Raw genomic sequence first — 20,237 nt, 5'->3', positions numbered from 1 at the left:
GGACGCATGGTGATAGGGAGTGCAGTAATGCATGGGACGTGATAGGGGGTGCAGGGATGAATGTGATGTGATAGGGGGTGCAGGAATGCATGGGCCATAATAGGGGTTGCAGAGGACGTGATAGGAGGTACAGAGATGTCCTATGCTGTAAGCAGAGTTGCCGGCCCTGCTTTCCCCTGTTTGCAACCCACCCGGCTACTTTTTCATGCCACCCGGCTGGAAAAAAATTCTGGGGAGAACACTGACAGGTGAGTCAGATATAAATAAAGTGTGCATTTCAGTGTTTTCTTTCAGGAAAGGTGACAGAAGAGAAGGTGGAAGACTGGGAAAAAAAGAAGAAGATGGTGCTAGAAGACAGCACAGGTGAATCTGAGATAAATAAAATATGCATTTCAGTGTTTTGTTTCAGGAAAAGTGACAGAAGACGCTGAGGCGGAAGACTGGGAAAAAGAAGAAGATGGTGAGAAAAGGCAGCACAGGTGAGTCTGAGTTAAATAAAGTGTGCATTGAAATGTTTAGTTTCAGGAAAGGTGACAGAAGATGAGGTGGAAGAATGGATAAAAGAAGAAGATGGTGCTAGAAGACAGCACAGGTGAGTCTGAGATAAATGAAGTGTGCATTTCAGTGTTTATCTTCAGGAAAGGTGACAGAAGAGAAGGTGGAAGACTGGGAAAAAAGAAGATGGCGATAGAAGGCAGCACAGGTGAGTCAGACATAAATAAAGTGTGCATTTCAGTGTTTTCGTTACAGGAAAGGTGACAGAAGATAAGGTGGAAGAATGGATAAAAGAAGAAGATGGTGATAGAAGGCAGCACAGGTGAGTCAGAGATAAATAAAGTGTGCATTTCAGTGTTTTCTTTCAGGAAAGGTGACAGAAGAGGAGGTGGAAGAATGGATAAAAGAAGAAGATGGTGCTAGAAGACAGCACAGGTGAGTGTGAGATAAATACAATATGCACATCAGTGTTTCGTTTCAGGAAAGGTGACAGAAGAAGCTGAGGCGGAAGACTGGGAAAAAAAAGAAGATGGTGAGAGAAGGCAGCACAGGTGAGTCTGAGATAAATGAAGTGTGCATTTCAGTGTTTTGTTTCAGGAAAGGTGACAGAAGATGAGGTGGAAAAAATGGATAAAAGAAGAAGATGGTGATAGAAGGCAGCACAGGTGAGTCTGAGATAAATAAAGTGTGCAATTTAGTGTTTCAGGAAAGGTGACGGAAGGTGAGTCGGAAGACTGGATAAAAGAAGGAGATGCTGATAGAAGGCAGCACAGGTGAGTCTGAGATAAAGTGTGCATTTCAGTGTTTCGTTTCAGGAAAGGTGACAGAAGATGAGGTGGAAGACTGGAAAAAAAGAAGATGGTGATAGAAGGCAGCACAGGTGAGTCCAAGATAAATAAAGTGTGCATTTCAGTGTTTCGTTTTAGGAAAGGTGACAGAAGATGAGGCGGAAGACTGGAAAGAAGAAGATGGTGAATAAAGACAGCACAGGTGAGTCCGAGATATAAAGAAGATGGTAATAGAAGGCAGCACAGGTGAGTCCGAGATAAAGTGTGCATTTCAGTGCTTTGTTTCAGGAAAGGTGACAGAAGATGAGGTGGAAGAAGGGATAAAAGAAGAAGATGGTGATAGAAGGCAGCACAGGTGAGTCAGACATAAATAAAGTGTGCATTTCAGTGTTTCGTTTCAGGAAAGATGACAGAAGATGAGGCGGAAGACTGGAAAAAAGAAGAAGATGGTGCTAGAAGACAGCACAGGTGAGTCTGTGATAAATAAAATATGCATTTCAGTGTTTCGTTTCAGGAAAGGTGACAGAAGATGAGGTGGAATTCTGGAAGAAGAAGATGGCGATAGAAGGCAGCACAGGTGAGTCAGACATAAATAAAGTGTGCATTTCAGTGTTTTCGTTACAGGAAAGGTGACAGAAGATAAGGTGGAAGAATGGATAAAAGAAGAAGATAGTGATAGAAGGCAGCACAGGTGAGTCAGAGATAAAGAAAGTGTGCATTTCAGTGTTTCGTTTCAGGAAAGGTGACAGAAGATGAGGTGGAAGACTGGAAAAAAGAAGATGGTGATAGAAGGCAGCACAGGTGAGTCCGAGATAAATAAAGTGTGCATTTCAGTTTTTCGTTTCAGGAAAGGTGACAGAAGATGAGGAGGAAGACTGAAAAATGGAGAAGATGGTGAATAAAGACAGCACAGGTCAGTCCGAGATAAATAAAGTGTACATTTCAGTGTTATACTGAGGGATGGAGATGAACCTTTAATATGGTGTACAGTATCTCCTCATTTGTTGGTGCTATGATGTTATACTGAAGAATGGAGATGGGCCTTTCATATGGTGTACAGTATCTCCTCATTTGTTGGTGCTGATGTTATACCAAGGAAAGGAGATGGACCTTTCATATGGTGTACAGTATTTCCTCATTTGTTGGTACTATGAGGTCTACTGAGGAAAGGAGATGGACCTTTCATATGGTGTACAGTATCTCCTCATTTCTTGGTGCTGATGTTATACCAAGGAAAGGAGATGGACCTTTCATATGGTGTACAGTATTTCCTCATTTGTTGGTACTATGAGGTCTACTGAGGAATGGAGATGGGCCTTTCATATGGTGTACAGTATCTTCTCATTTGTTGGTGCTATGATGTTATACTGAGAAATGGAGATGGGCCTTTCATATGGTGTACAGTATCTCCTCCTCATTTGTTGGTGCTGTGATGTTATACTGAGGAATGGAGATGGGCATTTCATATGGTGTACAGTATATCCTCATTTGTTGGTAGTATGATGTTATACTGAGGAATGGAGATGGACCTTTCATATGGTGTACAGTATCTCCTCCTTATTTGTTGGTGCTATGATGTTATACTGAGGAATGGAGATGGGCCTTTCATATGGTGTACAGTATCCCCTCATTTGTTGGTACTATGATGTTATACTGAGGAATGGAGATTAGCCCCTCATATGGTGTACAGTATCTCCTCCTCATTTGTTGGTGCTATGATGTTATACTGAGGAATGGAGATGGACCTTTCATATGGTGTACAGTATATCCTCCTCATGTGTTGATGCTATGATGTTATACTGAGGAATGGAGATGGGCCTTTCATATGGTGTACAGTATCTCCTCCTCATTTGTTGATACTATGATGTTATACTGAGGAATGGAGATGGACCTTTCATATGGTGTACAGTACCTCCTCCTCATTTGTTGGTACTATGATGTTATACTGAGGAATGGAGATGGACCTTTCATATGGTGTACAGTGGTGTACAGTATGTCCTCCTCATTTGTTGGTGCTATGATGTTATACTGAGGAATGGAGATGGACCTTTCATATGGTGTACAGTATCTCCTCCTCATTTGTTGGTACTATGATGATATACTGAGAAAGTGGGATGGGCCTTTCATATGGTGTACAGTATCTCATTTGTTGGTACTATGATGTTATACTGAGGAATGGAGATGGGACTTTCATGTGGTGTACAGTATCTCCTCCTCATTTGTTGGTACTATGATGTTATACTGAGGAATGGAGATTAGACGCTGCCGCATACCGGCCTATCCTTGTGTAAAAGACAAACCAAGGCATGGTGGACACATGAGGGGCCATAGAGAGCATGGAGCCTGTTCTGTATTTTTTATCGGTCTTCTGCAATTCTGCTCTGGCCCAACTGAGTGGAGATTTACATTATTTCCCCCACCATTGGGACATGGAAATGGCCACTGACCTGTTCTGACAGAGGGATTACACTGCTGGCTAGGGGTGGTCAGTGGTGTGTTAATAACTGTGAGTTTACACAGCTGCATTTGATAGGTCTATTTCCAAACTGCATATAAAAGTCATATAAAATGTGCACTAACTCAGAAGTAACAACATGTCATTGCCTGCTCCTTACTGCTGGGCAATAAGGATATTTTCAGGTTATTATACTGCCAGATGGAAAGGCTGCATTATCTGCAACTCAATCCTTTACTGCAGTAGAAATTCAAGTCGCGGAAGAAGGGAGGAGTTTATTATTGTAGCTAAGAGAGAATGTGGATCTTGTTACTGAAGGTGGCTACTTGGGAGACAGGAAAAAAAGGGTAGGCTTGTATAGAAGACAAACAAGAAGGGTGGGGCTTGTTACTGGGGGTGTGCATGAAGTAGGCAAGAAAGAAGGGTGGGGCTAGTTACTGGGGGTGTGCATGAAGTAGGCAAGAAAGAAGGGTGGGGCTTTTTACTGGGGGTGTGCATGAAGTAGGCAAGAAAGAAGGGTGGGGCTCGTTACTGGTGGTGTGCATAAAGTAGGCAAGAAAGAAGGGTGGGGCTCGTTACTGGGGGTGTGCATGAAGTAGTCAAGAAAGAAGGGTGGGGCTGGTTACTGGGGGTGTGCATGAAGTAGGCAAGACCTTTCATATGGCTTGTTACTGGGGGTGTGCATGAAGTAGTCAAGAAGGGTGGGGCTCGTTACTGGGGGGTGTGCATGAAGTAGTCAAGAAAGAAGGGTGGGGCTCGTTACTGGGGGTGTGCATGAAGTAGTCAAGAAAGAAGGGTGGGGCTGGTTACTGGGGGTGTGCATGAAGTAGGCAAGAAAGAAGGGTGGGGCTTGTTACTGGGGGTGTGCATGAAGTAGTCAAGAAGGGTGGGGCTCGTTACTGGGGGGTGTGCATGAAGTAGTCAAGAAAGAAGGGTGGGGCTCGTTACTGGGGGTGTGCATGAAGTAGGCAAGAAAGAAGGGTGGGGCTCGTTACTGGGGGTGTGCATGAAGTAGGCAAGAAAGAAGGGTGGGGCTTGTTACTGGGGGTGTGCATGAAGTAGGCAAGAAAGATGGATGGGGCTCGTTACTGGGGGTGTGCATGAAGTAGGCACGAAAGAAGGGTGGGGCTTGTTACTGGGGGTGTGCATGAAATAGTCAAGAAAGAAGGGTGGGGCTCGTTACTGGGGGTGTGCATGAAGTAGGCAAGAAAGAAGGGTGGGGCTCGTTACTGGGGGTGTGCATGAAGTAGGCAAGAAAGAAGGGTGGGGCTTGTTACTGGGGGTGTGCATGAAATAGTCAAGAAAGAAGGGTGGGGCTCGTTACTGGGGGTGTGCATGAAGTAGGCAAGAAAGAAGGGTGGGGCTCATTACTGAGGGTGTGCATGAAGTAGGAAAGAAAGAAGGGTGGGGCTTGTTACTGGGGGTGTGCATGAAGTAGGCAAGAAAGAAGGGTGGGGCTCGTTACTGGCAGCAGAACATGTGATCATCTATCGGATGATCAGGACTCAGGCCCAAATGCAATTAACTTTTTCTCCTGAGTTTTCTGGGAAGAGAGAATTTTCATATTTTCTTTAAAATAACTTTTCAGCATTTTACAATTGAAAAAGTGCCCAAAAGTTGGTGAAAAAGTACTATCAAAATTATTTTGAGTATTTTCTTGCTTGCTGGTGGTTTAAAGGTTATTTTAGGACAAGGTGTGAAAAGATCACCTGGGAGAAAACTCGGGAAAAAACTCGAGAGAAAAAGAGAATTGCACTTGAGCCTGAATATATTTGTGGCTTTCCTCCCCAGAGGGCGCTGCAGATCAATGACAGGATTCAGACATACAAGGAAAACACAGACTGCTTCTTTTATTTGTGTTTCATTTCTATCATAAAGTACAACAAAAGAAAAGAAGAAAAGAACAGTAACAATATGAAAGAACATCACAGAGGAATTAGAAACAACCTTACCAGTCTACAATGAATGAGATTATTATCTTCCAAGCATCCAATCCACATATGAAAGACAGGAGGAGGAGCATGAAGTGATCAGAATGAAAAGTGGTGGAGCCTCATGAAGTGATCAGCATGACAGGAGGTGGAGCATCATGAGGTGATCAGCATGAAAGGAAGAGGTGGAGCATCATGAGGTGATCAGCATGACAAGAAGAGGTGGAGCATGATGAGGTGATTAGCATGACAGGAAGAGGTGAAGCATCATGACATGATCAGCATGAGAGGAGGTGGAGCAGCATGAAATAATCAGCATGACAGGAGGAGGCAGATCATCATGAAGTGATCAGAATTACAGGAGGCGGAGCATCATGAAGTGATCAGCATGACAGGAGGTGGAGCATCATAAAATGATCAGTATGACAGGAGGAGGAGCATCATGAAATGATCAGTATGACAGGAGGCAGAGCATCATGAAATGATCAGTATGACAGGAGGCAGACCATCATGAAGTGATCAGCATTACAGGAGGCGGAGAATCAGGAAGTGACTAGCATTACAGGAAGCTGAGGTAATCAGAATGTTAGAAGAAGGCGAAGCAGCATGAAGTGATCATCATGACAGGACGTGAAGCAGCAAGATGTGATCAGCATGACAGGAGGTGGAGCATCATGAGGTAATTAGAATGTTAGGAGGTGGAGCATCATGAAGTGATCAGAATTAAAGGAGGAGGAGCATGAAATGATCAGATTGACAGGAGGTGGAGCATCATGAAGTGATCAGAGACATTCAAAACAAAATAAGGACAAAGTGGGGGATATTGACTGGTGGGTCTCCTAACTTGAGCCCCCAGGGACAAAAATAAGGCAGCAGATGTCGGGCCCCCCTATAGCATTCCACTTCTAGCAGGAATACTCTTGAAGACTTTTCCATTCTATCATACAGTTCATCCATACACAGAGCATTTGAAGATCCCATACCTTCCCTGGCATCAGAAGGTATGCTTTTTCTGATGACGTTTTAGCTGTCCAATCTGTAAGAAACCTTTCCCACACTCTGCACATGAAAAGGGGCGCTCTGCTGTGTGAATACTCTGGTGAGACCGGAGGCTTGCCTTCACGCTGAAACACTTCCCACACTCTAAACAGGCGTAAGGACGCTCGCCGGTGTGACTTCTCATGTGGATAGCAAGAGCAGATTTGCCGACAAAGCCTTTCCCGCAGTGGAGACACGGAAACGGACGCTCGCCTGTGTGCGTTCTCTGGTGTAAAATAAGGCAGTGTTTCGTAGTGAAGCCTTTCCCACAGTGTGAACAGAAAAAGGGCCTCTCGCCTGTGTGAGTTCTCTGGTGCTTCTGAAGGGGTCCTTTATCGATGAAACACTTCCCACATATTGCACAGGTGAAAGGTCGCTCGCCCGTGTGAATCCTCTGATGTATAATAAGATTTTCTTTACGGGTAAAGTATTTCCCACACTCTGTGCATGAAAACGGATGATCACCTGCATGCCCTCGCTGGTGTGTCAGAAGGTCACCTTTCTGAATAAAACTTTTCCCACAATCTGAACAGGAAAACGGCCGCTCCCCAGTGTGCGTTCTCTTATGCAGCATAAGGGTTCCGCTCCTCAGAAAAGATTTCCCACAATCTAAACATGAATAAGGACGCTCACCTGTGTGGCTTCTTTGGTGACGGAGGAGGACTCCTTTCTCAGAAAAGCTTTTCCCACACTCTGAACACGTGAAAGGCCGCTCGCCTGTGTGACGTCTCTCGTGCACAAGGAGCTCCCCTTTGGAGGTGAAGCATTTTCCACACTGTGAACACGTGAAAGGACGCTCACCGGTGTGACGTCTCTGATGCACGAGAAGCCCCGCCTTCGAAGGGAAACATTTCCCGCACAAGGAACACTGAAAAGGACGCTCGCTGGTCGGGACTTTCTGAAATGATTTTTTTCTTAACCTTTTAGTACCGCCAGAATCTGGAATCATCTCACCACTTCCATTTCCATCAGGCAGCGTTTTACTGGAGGAGGCCTCAGAATTTGATGGGCCATTCGGTGGATTCTTCCTGCGAGCTGTGGATCGGATGTTTGGGGGATTCTTGTGGAGTTTATCAGGCTGTTTGGTGCGATTAGAACGAGTCACTGATCTCTCCGTATGGTAACCATTGTGAGGTTTATTATCTGGATATGAGATAAGACGTCCCTCCGAGGGGTTCTGGACATAATTTCCATCTGGTGGGAAAAGAAAAATATATTTCTTGTAAAACCACTGGTGCTACGATGTTATACTGAGGAATGGAGATGGGCCTTTCATATGGTGTACTGTATCTCCTCCTCATTTGTTGGTACTATGATGTTATACTGAGGAATGGAGATGGGCCTTTCATATGGTGTACAGTATCTCCTCCTCATTTGTTGGTGCTATGATGTTATACTGAGGAATGCAGGTGGGCCTTTCATATGGTGTACAGTATCTCCTCATTTGTTGGTACTATGATGTTATACTGAGGAATGGAGATGGGCCTTTCATATGGTGTACAGTGTCTCCTCATTTTTTGGTACTATGATATACTGAGGAATGGAGATGGGCCTTTCATACGGTGTACAGTATCTCCTCATTTGTTTGGGAACATGATGTTGTACTGAAGAATGGAGATGAGCCTTTCATATGGTGTACAGTATCTCCTCCTCATTTGTTGGCGCTATGATGTTATACTGAGGAATGGAGATGGACCTTTCATATGGTGTACAGTATCTCCTCCTCATTTGTTGGTACTATGATGTTATACTGAGGAATGGAGATGGACCTTTCATATGGTGTACAGTATCTCCTCATTTTTTGGTACTATGATGTTATACTAAGGAATGGAGATGGGCCTTTCATATGGTGTACAGTATCCCCTCCCCATTTGTTGGTACTTATTATAATGAGGAATGGAGATGGGCCTTTCATATGGTGTACAGCAGGAGTGTGCAGGTGTGTGTGCAGGAGGACAGTCCCGCGGCCCAACTGCAAACGTCCTGCGGACCAGCAGTGGGCCGTGGACCACAGGTTGGGGACCCCTGTTACAGTATCTCCTCATTTGTTGGCACTATGATGTTTTACTGAGGAATGGAGATAGACCTTTCATGTGGTCTACAGTATCTACTGTACATTTGTTCCAGTGTAAAATGCAACATAAATCACTTTTTTCGCTGTCACTTGCAGTAAGTAGTAAAATTCGGACAGGTTTTTGACTAGCCTTTCTCCTCATGGGGGATGCTCAGGGGTTTTCTTTATTTTTAAAAGCACTTTCTGAACTGTAGTTGTATAGCTCCCCTTAGGAGTTGGACTAGTCAGATCTATCAATATTTGTATTGCCTACTGCCCATTTCCTAAGAGGTATATGGATGCTGCCATATTTGTTTCCTCTAACAATATCAGTTGCCTGCCAGTCCTACTGATCTTTCTGGCATCAGTAGTGTGTAAATCACACACCTATTAGATGCATGTGGCTTGTTCAGGGTCTATAGCTAAAAGTTTTAGAGGTAGAGGATGCATAGGACAGCCAGGCAATTTGCATTGTTTAAAAGCAGCCTCCATATCTCTCTTACTTCAGGTGCTTCTTATAATTATGTGTACAGTTTTTTCCCCCTAATAGTTGTCCTCGTAAGTTCATTACGCGTACCTGTGCCAATGTGCAGGGATTTTTCTCCTTTGACGGTCTGGCTCGTTTCCCCTTCCTCCGAGGACTGCTGATCACTCCTTCCACATATCTCTTCCTCTTCTACTTTAATTGTCACCACCATGTCACCCTCCTCAGCAGACGTCTGATCATATGTCACAGACATCTCCTCCTCTTCCTCTTTAATTGTCCTGATTATTAAACCCTCCTCCATAGACTGCTGATCACCCCTCATATACGTCTCGTCATCTTTAGTTGTCATTGTGTCACCCTCCTCTATAGACTGCTGGTCAATCTTCACATTCGTCTCCTCTTCTTTAATTGTCCTTATAACAATATCTCCGTCTGTAAACTGCTGATCACTCCTCACGCCCATCTTTTCTTCCTCTTTAAATGGCCTCATCATTACATTCCGCTCGATTGGCTGGCGATCAGCCCTCTCATCAATGTCTTCTTCCTCTTTACCCTCAATCTCCATAGCAATCAGTTCTTCACCCAAAAAAACACAAAACAACATGACATTATGCATCTTACCAGCTGACGCTGATGACGCAATTACAAAACATGGTAAGTGGAAGGTGTGTGTAAATGTAATGCAGATTGTAGAGTGGAATCAGCAAGATGATCGGTCAAATTGTAAGCAGCATACAATTTCCATTATGTTTGAGTTCAAACCGGATCGAGTAGCATCTGTTTAACCATATTTAGTAGTTATACACAACATCACGCCGCATTGTCAGAGATTGGCTACACGAGGCTGTATGTCTTACCCACATACTGACCTCCCCGTGCACCTCGAAGCACAAGACATCAGGCACTCTTCCGTATGGCCCGCTCTTGTAGCTGGGGAACCAGAATCACATACGAGTACCCACAGAGAATTTACTTATGATGCAGAATCATTACTGTCACTTACCCTGACGACACTTCGCAATTCGCATCAAGATGTCAGCAATTCTAACCTGACTGTAGTAACTATTTGGGGGGGGGGGGGGGGGGGAGTGACATCTGGCTACCAATGTTGTGCGTCTTCTGGCTACCTATGCTGGGGAAGGGTGTGGGAGGGCCAATTGGGTACCTGTAATAGGGTGGCATCACTGGATACCTATACTGGAAGCACATCTGTCTACCTCTACCATGTAGAAGTGTGACCCTGCTGGGAAAAAGCTGTGCACGAGTGGCTTTGTGCAACTGGGCATGTGCAAACCATACTCACACATGTGCAGTATGGACGAGCCTGTACATGGTTGGGAACGCAGCCATGAGAAGATCGAGCTCTTGTTGAATATGGTCAAGGGGACTTGGTGGTAAAAGGGTGACCCACAGGACAACTGAAGAACACTCTGGGCTATCTAGAGGGAAGGCAAGTATCTCTCTTCACTGGGGGTAGGGGACCATTTAAAGGGAACCTAAACGGAGAAGGATATGGATTTTTCCTTTTAAAATAATACCAGTTGCCTGACTCTCCTGCTGATCCTGTGTCTCTAATACTTTTAGCCACAGCCCCTCAGCGAGCATGCAGATCAGGTGCTCTGACTGAAGTCAGTCTGGATTAGCTGCATGCTTGTTTCAGGTGTGTGATTCAGCTACTACTGCAGCCAAAGAGATCAGCAGGACTGACAAGCAACTGGTATTGTTTGAGTGTATGAAAAGACCCCCCCTAAAGCCCCATCTACATGATATGATTCTTTGTGCGATTCAATTACGATTCTATTTATGATCTGATTAAATCCAACATGTCCGATCGGGATTTGATTTGTTTCAATCCGATTTGCCATTGCAAAACAATGGCAAATCGAATTGAATCAAATCCCGATCGAACAAGTTGGATTTAATCAGATCGTAAATAGAATCGTAATTGAATCGCACAAAGAATTGTATCATGTAGATGTGGCTTAATATTGTGCTGGGCAACAAGCAGCTCCTCCCTTATCTGACATCAGCAAACAGTAATTGCTAGAAAAGTCTGCAGATGTTCCTCTCCTTTCCACCTGCTGTGTCAGTGTTTGCTGATTGTCAGATAAGGAACCCAGCTACACAAATGTTGCCACCTCACAGCAGTGAGTCCCCCTATCAGCCTGATCATCATCCTGTGCTGCAGTACACTCTCAGCCAATATCTCCTGTGCCGCAGTACACACCAATATCTCACAGACAAGGGTATACTATTCAGGTGTACCAAGCACCCCAGAGAGTAATGTGAATATACAACTGGAGAGATGGCCCTGCCCATCTGAACTTATATTGTAGCCTACATACATACACATATACTGGAAGAATGGGTAGGTGATGGGCAACCTACCATGCCACAACTTTAACTACGCCCCAGTTTTGCATGTGACATGCTCCTCCCTCCGCTATTCAGTTCCCTGGTGTCTGGTGGTTCTCCATCCTTCCTCGTATAGTTTCCCTGCTGTTTAGTCATTTCCACTTCCTGTAAATGGCTTCCCTGTTGGACTAGTACTTCTGCCCTCCCATCCACACTATAGAGTGGCCTATTTTCCACAGACAGCCAAACTGCTCATTTGTCAAGTAGTTCAATCGCCCGGCTGCTGGCCTCAAGCACCATGTGTCTGCAATTACATGCAGATGAATGGTAGCGCTTAGTAACACCATGCATGTCACGTTACCTGTCCACCACCTGTGCCAAGCGCTAGCAAGCAGCAGGCCAGTGAATGAGAGCAGCTGGCAGGCGGTGAATTCACCACCTTCAGATGCTCATGGACAAGAGGTCTTTCCCTGGTATCACGTGCTTCTCCCTCCACCCCTCCCTCATATAGCTTCCCTAGAGTCTAGTGCAGGGATGGGCCTCCAGCTGTTAAGTAACTACAAGTCCCACAACGCATTTGCCTTTATGAGTCATGACTGTGGCTGTAAGACTCCTGCAATGCATTGTGGGACATGTAGTTCCTTCACAGCTGGAGGGCCAAGTTTGCCCATGCCTGGTCTAGTGCTTCCCCCTCCCCATATAGCTTCCGTGGTGCTTATTGCTTACCCCCTCCACATATAGCTTCCGTGGTGCTTATTGCTTACCCCCTCCACATATAGCTTCCGTGGTGTCTAATGGTTCCCCCCTCCCTTCCCATATAGCTTCCCTGGTGTCTAGTGGCCTCTGCCCCGTGCTCCCCCTGCCCCAGTAGATGCAACAGAAGTCAAGTTAGGTTAGCACACCACTTGTAGTAGCTGAAGATATTCTTCAAGCCATTAGTCCACACAAAATGAACAATTGTTTCAGGGCCACGGAGGGTCCCCTTCCTCAGAACAAGCGCAAACACTTGGTTTTTTTTTTTTATTTATTTATTTATATAGCACTGACATCTTCCACAGTGCTGTACAGAGTATATGACTAACTGTCCCTCAGAGGGGCTCACATTCTAATTCCTACCAAAGTCATGTGTCCATCCTAGTCTAGGGCCAATTTAGGTGGAAGGCAATTCACTTATCTTGTGGTTTTTTGAGGACATGGAAGGAAACTGGAATGCCCAGAGGAAACCCACACAGTCACAGGGAGAACATACTAACTCCTTGCAGATAATGCCCTGGCAAGTATTTGGACCAGCGCTGCAAGGGGAAAGTGCTAACCACTATGCTGCCCATTCTGCTTGTTCTGAGGGGGACCCAGAAACAATCGTTGTGCTAACCTAATTTGAGTTTTGCTTGCTTTGATGGGTGACCTCACTTAGCACCCTGATTATGCACCCCACCGCTGGAAAGGTGTGCCACTCCTAACACTACTACTTTATGCAGCAGTGTGGGTGCAGCAGTAGCCATGCTCATCTCACCTCTATCAGGATCACTTTTGCAACTTTGCTTGCAAGTTTGGGGACCTGCCTAATACTGGTGGTACATCTAGCTATTGAAACTGGGAAGGGGGCTGCCTAATACTGGGGGGTTATCTGGCTATTTAACTTGAAATCCACGCAGACTTGGGGAGAGCATACAAACTCTGTGCAGATAGTGCCCTGGCTGGGATTCAAACTGTGGACCCAGCGCTGCAAGGTGAGAGTGCTAACCTGGCTACCTGGCTGCCCTCAAGGGATACATCTAAACTGGGGAGAAGGGGCTACTTAATACTGGGGCCACATCTGGCTACCTATACTGGGGAGGGGGACCTTCCAAATACTGGGGCCATACCTGGCTATGCCTAATACTGGAGCCACATCTGCTACCTAGTTTTTTTTTTTTTTTTTTGGGGGGGGGGGGGGGGGGGGTCATACCTCCTGACCCAGTCTAATCCCGGATAAATTGGGAGGTATGGGTGTAAATTGGCGAAATAATCAATATTCGCTGATTATCATGCCCTGGGGGGACAGAGCATTGTGAATACTGTGCATCACAGATAAGTATGCAGCTGCAGCACTCACACTAATGTATCACATTATAATACGTATAGAGCCACAGCTGATGATTATGGGTCCGTAAACATTGGGGTGGGGAGAAATAATGATTACCTCCTCTGCTGCCAGACACACCGCTGCGATCTATTCTACCCCTTCTTTATTTCAGAAGTTCCTATCTGTGATTACGTCACTTCCTGACACTGTGCGCCACCTTGTGTTCAATAGAGGATATGCCAGTGGGATGTAATCGACATCTTGTGGCCAAAAACCGAATTGCATGCATTCAATTGCAAATGTGGAAAACTGATTGCGAGAAAATAGTGCGTTTCCCGCTGACGTAAGTATAATCCCACACCCGGGCTGTAAGAAAGAAAAAAAAAACTAGGGATACTTATCTGTGGCTTTCTCCAGCCCCTGGTAGCCTATCTGTCCCTTGCTGCAGATCCGCTCCCAGCCGGTCCCCTCCGTTGCAGATAGCTATTGCACCTGCACGAGCGCACGTCTGCGCCGCTTGCGATCATACTCACGTGGCCTGGAGTGTTCTGTGCAGGCGCAGTACTTTTGCCCTTGTGCAGAACTCTCAAGGTTACATAAGGGCGATCGCAAGTGGCGCGGCCGTGTGCTCGTGCAGGCGCAGAGGATGCCGCCCTGGCGAGGTCAGCATCTGCTATGGAGAGGATCCTGGTATACCGACTGAGAGCGGAGCTTTCATGCATCAGTAATGTCTGAATCCCCAACCTGAAATACGCATGTGGCAAATAAAGCCAAACGTCAGTCAAACATCTGATCTGCATGCTTGATCAGGGTCTATGGCTAGAAGTATTAGAGCAGTGGTCCTCAAACTAAGGCCCGTGGGCCGAATGCGGCCCCCTGAGGCTTTTTTACTGACCCTCCACCCACAAAATATATTACTTATAGACGCGGTCAGCTACATCTTTAAATATTGGTGGTCCACATATAGAATAGCAGTGCTGGCACCACCCATGCACATGGAAGCCAGAGAGCAGTAATTTGCTGGTTTCCAATCAAGTTCCACATCAGGTGACACTGCTGTCCAATTGGACTTCAGGTTGTCACCTGGGTATACTTCACTGTCTGGCCCACAAAGACATATTTTTATGTATACTCCGGCCCCACAGCAGTCTGCATTGCGTGTCTTCCCCTCGACCCAAAATGTTTGGGGACCCCTGCTGCATTAGACTTAGTAAACACAGAGCAAACAAGTTTGAAAACAGGGCCTCAACATGATCCAAGAAAATACAAAAATCTTTATTATGGGCTAATTCACAATAATCAACATACAGTTAAAATCAATTAAAAAATTGAGGATCCCCGGGGTGCCTCAGTCCCCCCTTACACATGCATTCACACTACACATTCAGGCCACACTCAAATAGATAAATTGGAATGCTGCAGCAATCAAGGATATATGAGTATATGCAGCTAACACTTTTTAAGTGACATCACTCTGAGGAAGCCAAGTTGATTGGTGAAACGTAAGTGGGAGGAGTCCCAGGAGGCCGGCCTTGTCCATCACCAGGAACACAGGAGCGCTCGAGGCCCGCCACAATGCTGATATCAAAGTAGGAGGCGGGTTGATCACGCTCACCGCTACCCTCAGACCACGCCACTTCTTGGAGGCACAGCAGGGTGATATATGGGAGCAGCGTCCCAGGTAAAATCAGCGCACGATCACCGTGAACTGCAGAGTGTTGGGGACCTGCGGATGTCCGGAGTTGTAAGTGATATCTTCTATGCAGATTCACCAGGAATACAAGTAAGCTGCGGGAAAAGTTTTTGCTCTTAACACAAAGATGTTTTAAGTTATGCTTACTATGGAGGAGAGGGCTATGTAGAACAGCTGGAATTGAAGTTAAACTCTGCTTCTTGTCTAAGGAACTTGTGTATTGGCCATTTTAAGTGCACTCAAGTTTGAACTATCCAGCATCTATACTTTTATCATCTGCTATTTTCCCTCTAACAGGAGGTTGAAGGCTACTCCAAAACAAATATTAGCCCTGTCTTAATGTCTTAAAGGGGACATCCATTTAAAAAGTGTTAGTTGCATATACTCATATATCCTTAATTGCTGCAGCATTCCAATTTATCTATTTGAGTATGGTCTGAATGTGTAGTGTGGACGCATGTGTGAGAGAGGGATTGAGGCATCCTGGGGATCCTCAATTTTTTAATTGATTTTAACTGTATGTTGATTATTGTGAATTGGTCCATAATAAAGATTTTTGTATTTTCTTGGAACATGTTGAGGCCCTGTTTTCAAACTTGTTTGCTCTGTGTTTACTAAGTCTTGTACTTCAGTTTTTAGGGCCCAAAAGAGTTGTGCTTTTCATGAGGAGCTTTATGCTCTCATGTTATATATTCCAATTCTGATCCTAACATATTGAAGACTGCCTTTTTTGTCTACGACCCCTGCATTAGAGGCAGAGGATCAGCAGGACAGGCAGGTGATGTGTATAATTTTTTTTTTCCATCAAAATAATTTTTATTGAAAGAAGGTGTACATAACATATACATAACATAAATTGTTCCAAACGGTTGTTATAGATAACCTTTACAGTAATCAGAGTAACTTCCTATGTACCAAGTATACCTCTTACCTGCCGTTTACTAGACCGTGAAGGTAGGCAGTGAGGTGCACAGCAAATACATTAACTGGTGGAAGCAGGTGGCCCCCATAGGGCCTTCTCCAGTTCAATGCTAATACGTATATAAAAGCAAACCATGGTACCTAGTAATGGAACAATGAATAGTAAAGTATAACCTTATCTTTGCTAACCTGATTGACACGAAACAATGAAATAAAGGGAAAGAAACAAAAACAGAGTATAAACAATGATAGATTATGTAGCCAAAAGAAATTTCCATCATGAGCAGATTACTATAATTGCAATAGATTATTATGAGACAATTTATCGTCAGTAGTTGCTAGGCTTAAAGTTTCCAATTTAAGTTGTGTTCGAAGGGGAAGGAGACACCAGGACTGATGTAGCTTCCGGGGTATACATTAGTGGGGCTAATGAGATTGATGAGGGTAGTGAGCTTCATGCTAGAGCCAGGAGTAGTGGTGCTCAAATACCCCTTTTCAAAATTCGAGTTAGGTCGAATTCGAATAGTAAATTATTCGAGATCAGTCGAATATTCGAGTCGAATAATTTTTACTATTCGATTCGACCTCGGAATTCGAGCTCACTATTCGAGTCGGTATTCGAGCTCATTATTCGAGCTGACTATTCGAAATGGCCTTAAATAGCTTCCAACACTTGTTTTGAGGGTGAATGATGCAAGAAACCTCTTTTTTTCCAAGTAACAACAGCAAGTGATTATGTGGGGATGTTCCTTTAAAAAAAAAAAGTTGAAAAGAGAAGTTGTGTCCAGAAATGTGTTCAGTACTGTATATACTTCTTCTTCTTCTTCTTTATCTTCTATATCTTCTTCTTCTTCTATATCTTCTTCTTCTATATCTTCTTCTTCTATATCTTCTTCTTCTTTTATATTGTCTTCTTCTTCTTCTTCTTCTTCATCTTCTTCATCATCATCTTCTTCTTCTTCATCTTCTTTTTCTTCATCTTCTTCTTCGTCTTCTTCATCTTCTTCATCTTCTTCTTCATCTTCTTCATCTTCTTCTTCTTCTTCTTCTTCTTCATCTTCTTCATCTTCAACTTCTTCATCTTCTTCTTCTTCTTCATCTTCTTCATCTTCTTCATCTTCTTCTTCTTCTTCATCTTCAACTTCTTCATCTTCTTCTTCTTCTTCATCTTCTTCATCTTCTTCTTCATCTTCTTCTTCTTCTTCATCATCTTCTTCTTCTTCATCTTGTTCATCTTCATCTTCTTCATCTTCTTCATCTTCTTCTTCTTCATCATCTTCATCTTCTTCTTCATCTTCTTCTTCTTCATCATCTTCATCTTCTTCTTCTTCATCTTCTTCATCATCTTCATCTTCTTCATCTTCTTCTTCTTCTTCTTCATCTTCTTCATCTTCTTCTTCATCTTCTTCTTCTTCATCATCATCTTCTTCTTCTTCATCTTCTTCATCTTCTTCATCTTCATCTTCTTCATCTTCTTCTTCTTCATCATCTTCATCTTCTTCTTCATCTTCTTCTTCTTCATCATCTTCATCTTCTTCTTCTTCATCATCTTCATCTTCTTCTTCTTCATCATCTTCTTCTTCTTCATCTTCTTCTTCTTCATCTTCTTCATCTTCTTCATCTTCATCTTCTTCATCTTCTTCTTCTTCATCTTCTTCTTCTTCATCTTCATCTTCTTCTCCTTCTTCTTCTTCTTCTTCTTCTTCTTCATCTTCATCTTCTTCTCCTTCTTCTTCTTCTTCTTCTTCTTCTTCTTCTTCTTCTTCTTCTTCTTCTTCTTCTTCTTCTTCTTCTTCTTCTTCTTCTTCTTCTTCTTCTTCTTCTTCTTCTTCTTCTTCTTCTTCTTCTTCTTCTTCTTCTTCTTCTTCTTCTTCATCTTCTTCTTCTTCATCTTCTTCATCTTCTTCTATATCGTCTTCTTCTTCACTTATTTCTCTTTTCAAATTTTTTTTTTAAAGAAATGCAGCTATTTTTGAGCGTAACAAATAGCTGGTGGCGCACGCATGTTGGAAGCGCCATTGTATGTGCTCCCTGGCAGTGGAAACACACAGACAGCAGGAGGTAAATTCAGCAGCAGGAGGAGGAGGATGAGTGTGTGGCAGCAGGCAGTCAATGAGGCAGGCAGCGTGACATAATAGCCCTGGTACCTAGCGGTGATACCAGGGCTGTAAATAAACACAGCAGGCAGGAGGTCCCAGACAGCGGTCGTGCAGCCCACATTGTGTCCAATACACAACTGGGACAACACAGTTTTCAACCCGGGCACCTCAGAAAAATTAAACCTTTTTTTTTTTTTTTATGGTTTTGTAGTTTTGTTTTTACAACAAATTACACAGACAGATATAGCTATTTTTTGACGTAATAGCTGGTGGCAGAGTGGCAGCAGAAGGTAAATCTGTGTACCCTGGCGTTGGGAAACACAGACAGACAGACAGCAGCAGCAGCAGCAGGAGGAATGGAGGAGTAATGTGAGCAGCTATTGTTTGACGTAATAGCTGGTGGCAGAGTGGCAGCAGAAGGTAAATCTGTGTACCCTGGCATTGGGAAACACAGACAGACAGCAGCATCAGCAGGAGGAATGGAGGAGTAGTGTGAGTGTGGCAGCAGGCAGGCAGCATGACATAATAGCCCTGGTACCTAGCGGTGATACCAGGGCTGTAAATAAACACAGCAGGCAGGAGGTCCCAGACAGCGGTCGTGTAGCCCACATTGTGTCCAATACACAACTGGGACAACACAGTTTTCAACCCGGGCACCTCAGAAAAATTAAACCTTTTTTTTTTTTTTTTTATGGTTTTGTAGTTTTGTTTTTACAACAAATTACACAGACAGATATAGCTATTTTTTGACGTAATAGCTGGTGGCAGAGTGGCAGCAGAAGGTAAATCTGTGTACCCTGGCGTTGGGAAACACAGACAGACAGACAGCAGCAGCAGCAGCAGGAGGAATGGAGGAGTAATGTGAGCAGCTATTGTTTGACGTAATAGCTGGTGGCAGAGTGGCAGCAGAAGGTAAATCTGTGTATCCTGGCGTTGGGAAACACAGACAGACAGCAGCATCAGCAGGAGTAGTGTGAGTGTGGCAGCAGGCAGGCAGCGTGACATAATAGCCCTGGTACCTAGCGGTGATACCAGGGCTGTAAATAAACACAGCAGGCAGGAGGTCCCAGACAGCGGCCGTGTAGCCCACATTGTGTCCAATACACAACTGGGACAACACAGTTTTCAACCCGGGCACCTCAGAAAAATTAAACCTTTTTTTTTTTTTTTTTATGGTTTTGTAGTTTTGTTTTTACAACAAATTACACAGACAGATATAGCTATTTTTTGACGTAATAGCTGGTGGCAGAGTGGCAGCAGAAGGTAAATCTGTGTACCCTGGCGTTGGGAAACACAGACAGACAGCAGCAGCAGCAGCAGGAGGAATGGAGGAGTAATGTGAGCAGCTATTGTTTGACGTAATAGCTGGTGGCAGAGTGGCAGCAGAAGGTAAATCTGTGTACCCTGGCGTTGGGAAACACAGACAGACAGCAGCATCAGCAGGAGGAATGGAGGAGTAGTGTGAGTGTGGCAGCAGGCAGGCAGGCAGCGTGACATAATAGCCCTGGTACCTAGCGGTGATACCAGGCCGTAAATGAACACAACAGGAGGTCCCAGACAGCGGTCGTGCAGCCCACATCGTGTCCAATACACAACTGGGACAACACAGTTTTCAACCCGGGCACCTCAGAAAAATTAAACCTTTTTTTTTTTTTTTTATGGTTTTTTGGTTTTGTTTGTAAAACAAATTACACAGATATATAGCTATTGTTTGACGTAATAGCTGGTGGCAGAGTGGCAGCAGAAGGTAAATCTGTGTACCCTGGCAGTGGGAAACACAGACAGACAGCAGAAGGGCAGTACACAGCAGCCCACTGTAGGTGTAAAATGTGTGGCTGCAGGCGACGTAATAGTCAA

At 44.4% G+C, this 20,237-nt stretch overlaps 2 protein-coding genes across 5 annotated transcripts in view; both read right to left on the bottom strand.

The window, feature by feature from the left end:
* Positions 1 to 13,847, bottom strand: part of LOC137535121 (gastrula zinc finger protein XlCGF57.1-like) — a 273,394-nt gene extending 259,547 nt beyond the window's left edge. For 3 of the 4 annotated variants that reach the window (XM_068256931.1, XM_068256932.1, XM_068256933.1), the window contains exons 1-3: positions 13,785 to 13,847; positions 9,338 to 9,823; positions 7,341 to 7,901 (exon numbers count right to left, since the gene is read on the bottom strand). In XM_068256931.1, the coding sequence (XP_068113032.1) occupies positions 7,341 to 7,901; positions 9,338 to 9,812 (1,036 nt within the window). In that variant the 5' untranslated portion in view covers positions 9,813 to 9,823; positions 13,785 to 13,847. Of the gene's footprint in view, positions 1 to 5,648; positions 7,902 to 9,337; positions 9,824 to 13,784 lie in introns of those variants that run through there. The other variant, XM_068256930.1, reaches the window with a different exon arrangement.
* A 3,693-nt stretch (positions 13,848 to 17,540) lies between these two features.
* Positions 17,541 to 18,209, bottom strand: LOC137535174 (uncharacterized; the record flags this gene model as incomplete). The annotated part of the gene is made up of 1 exon (XM_068256987.1): positions 17,541 to 18,209. A coding segment is annotated over one exon (669 nt), but the record flags the coding sequence as incomplete, so codon positions are not given.
* Between the last annotated feature and the right edge of the window lie 2,028 nt (positions 18,210 to 20,237).

Source organism: Hyperolius riggenbachi, chromosome 10 (genome assembly GCF_040937935.1).
Source record: "Hyperolius riggenbachi isolate aHypRig1 chromosome 10, aHypRig1.pri, whole genome shotgun sequence".
Lineage (NCBI taxonomy): Eukaryota > Metazoa > Chordata > Amphibia > Anura > Hyperoliidae > Hyperolius > Hyperolius riggenbachi.
Note: the sequence above shows the minus strand (reverse complement) of the source record. Positions and strands in the feature narration are given on the sequence as shown.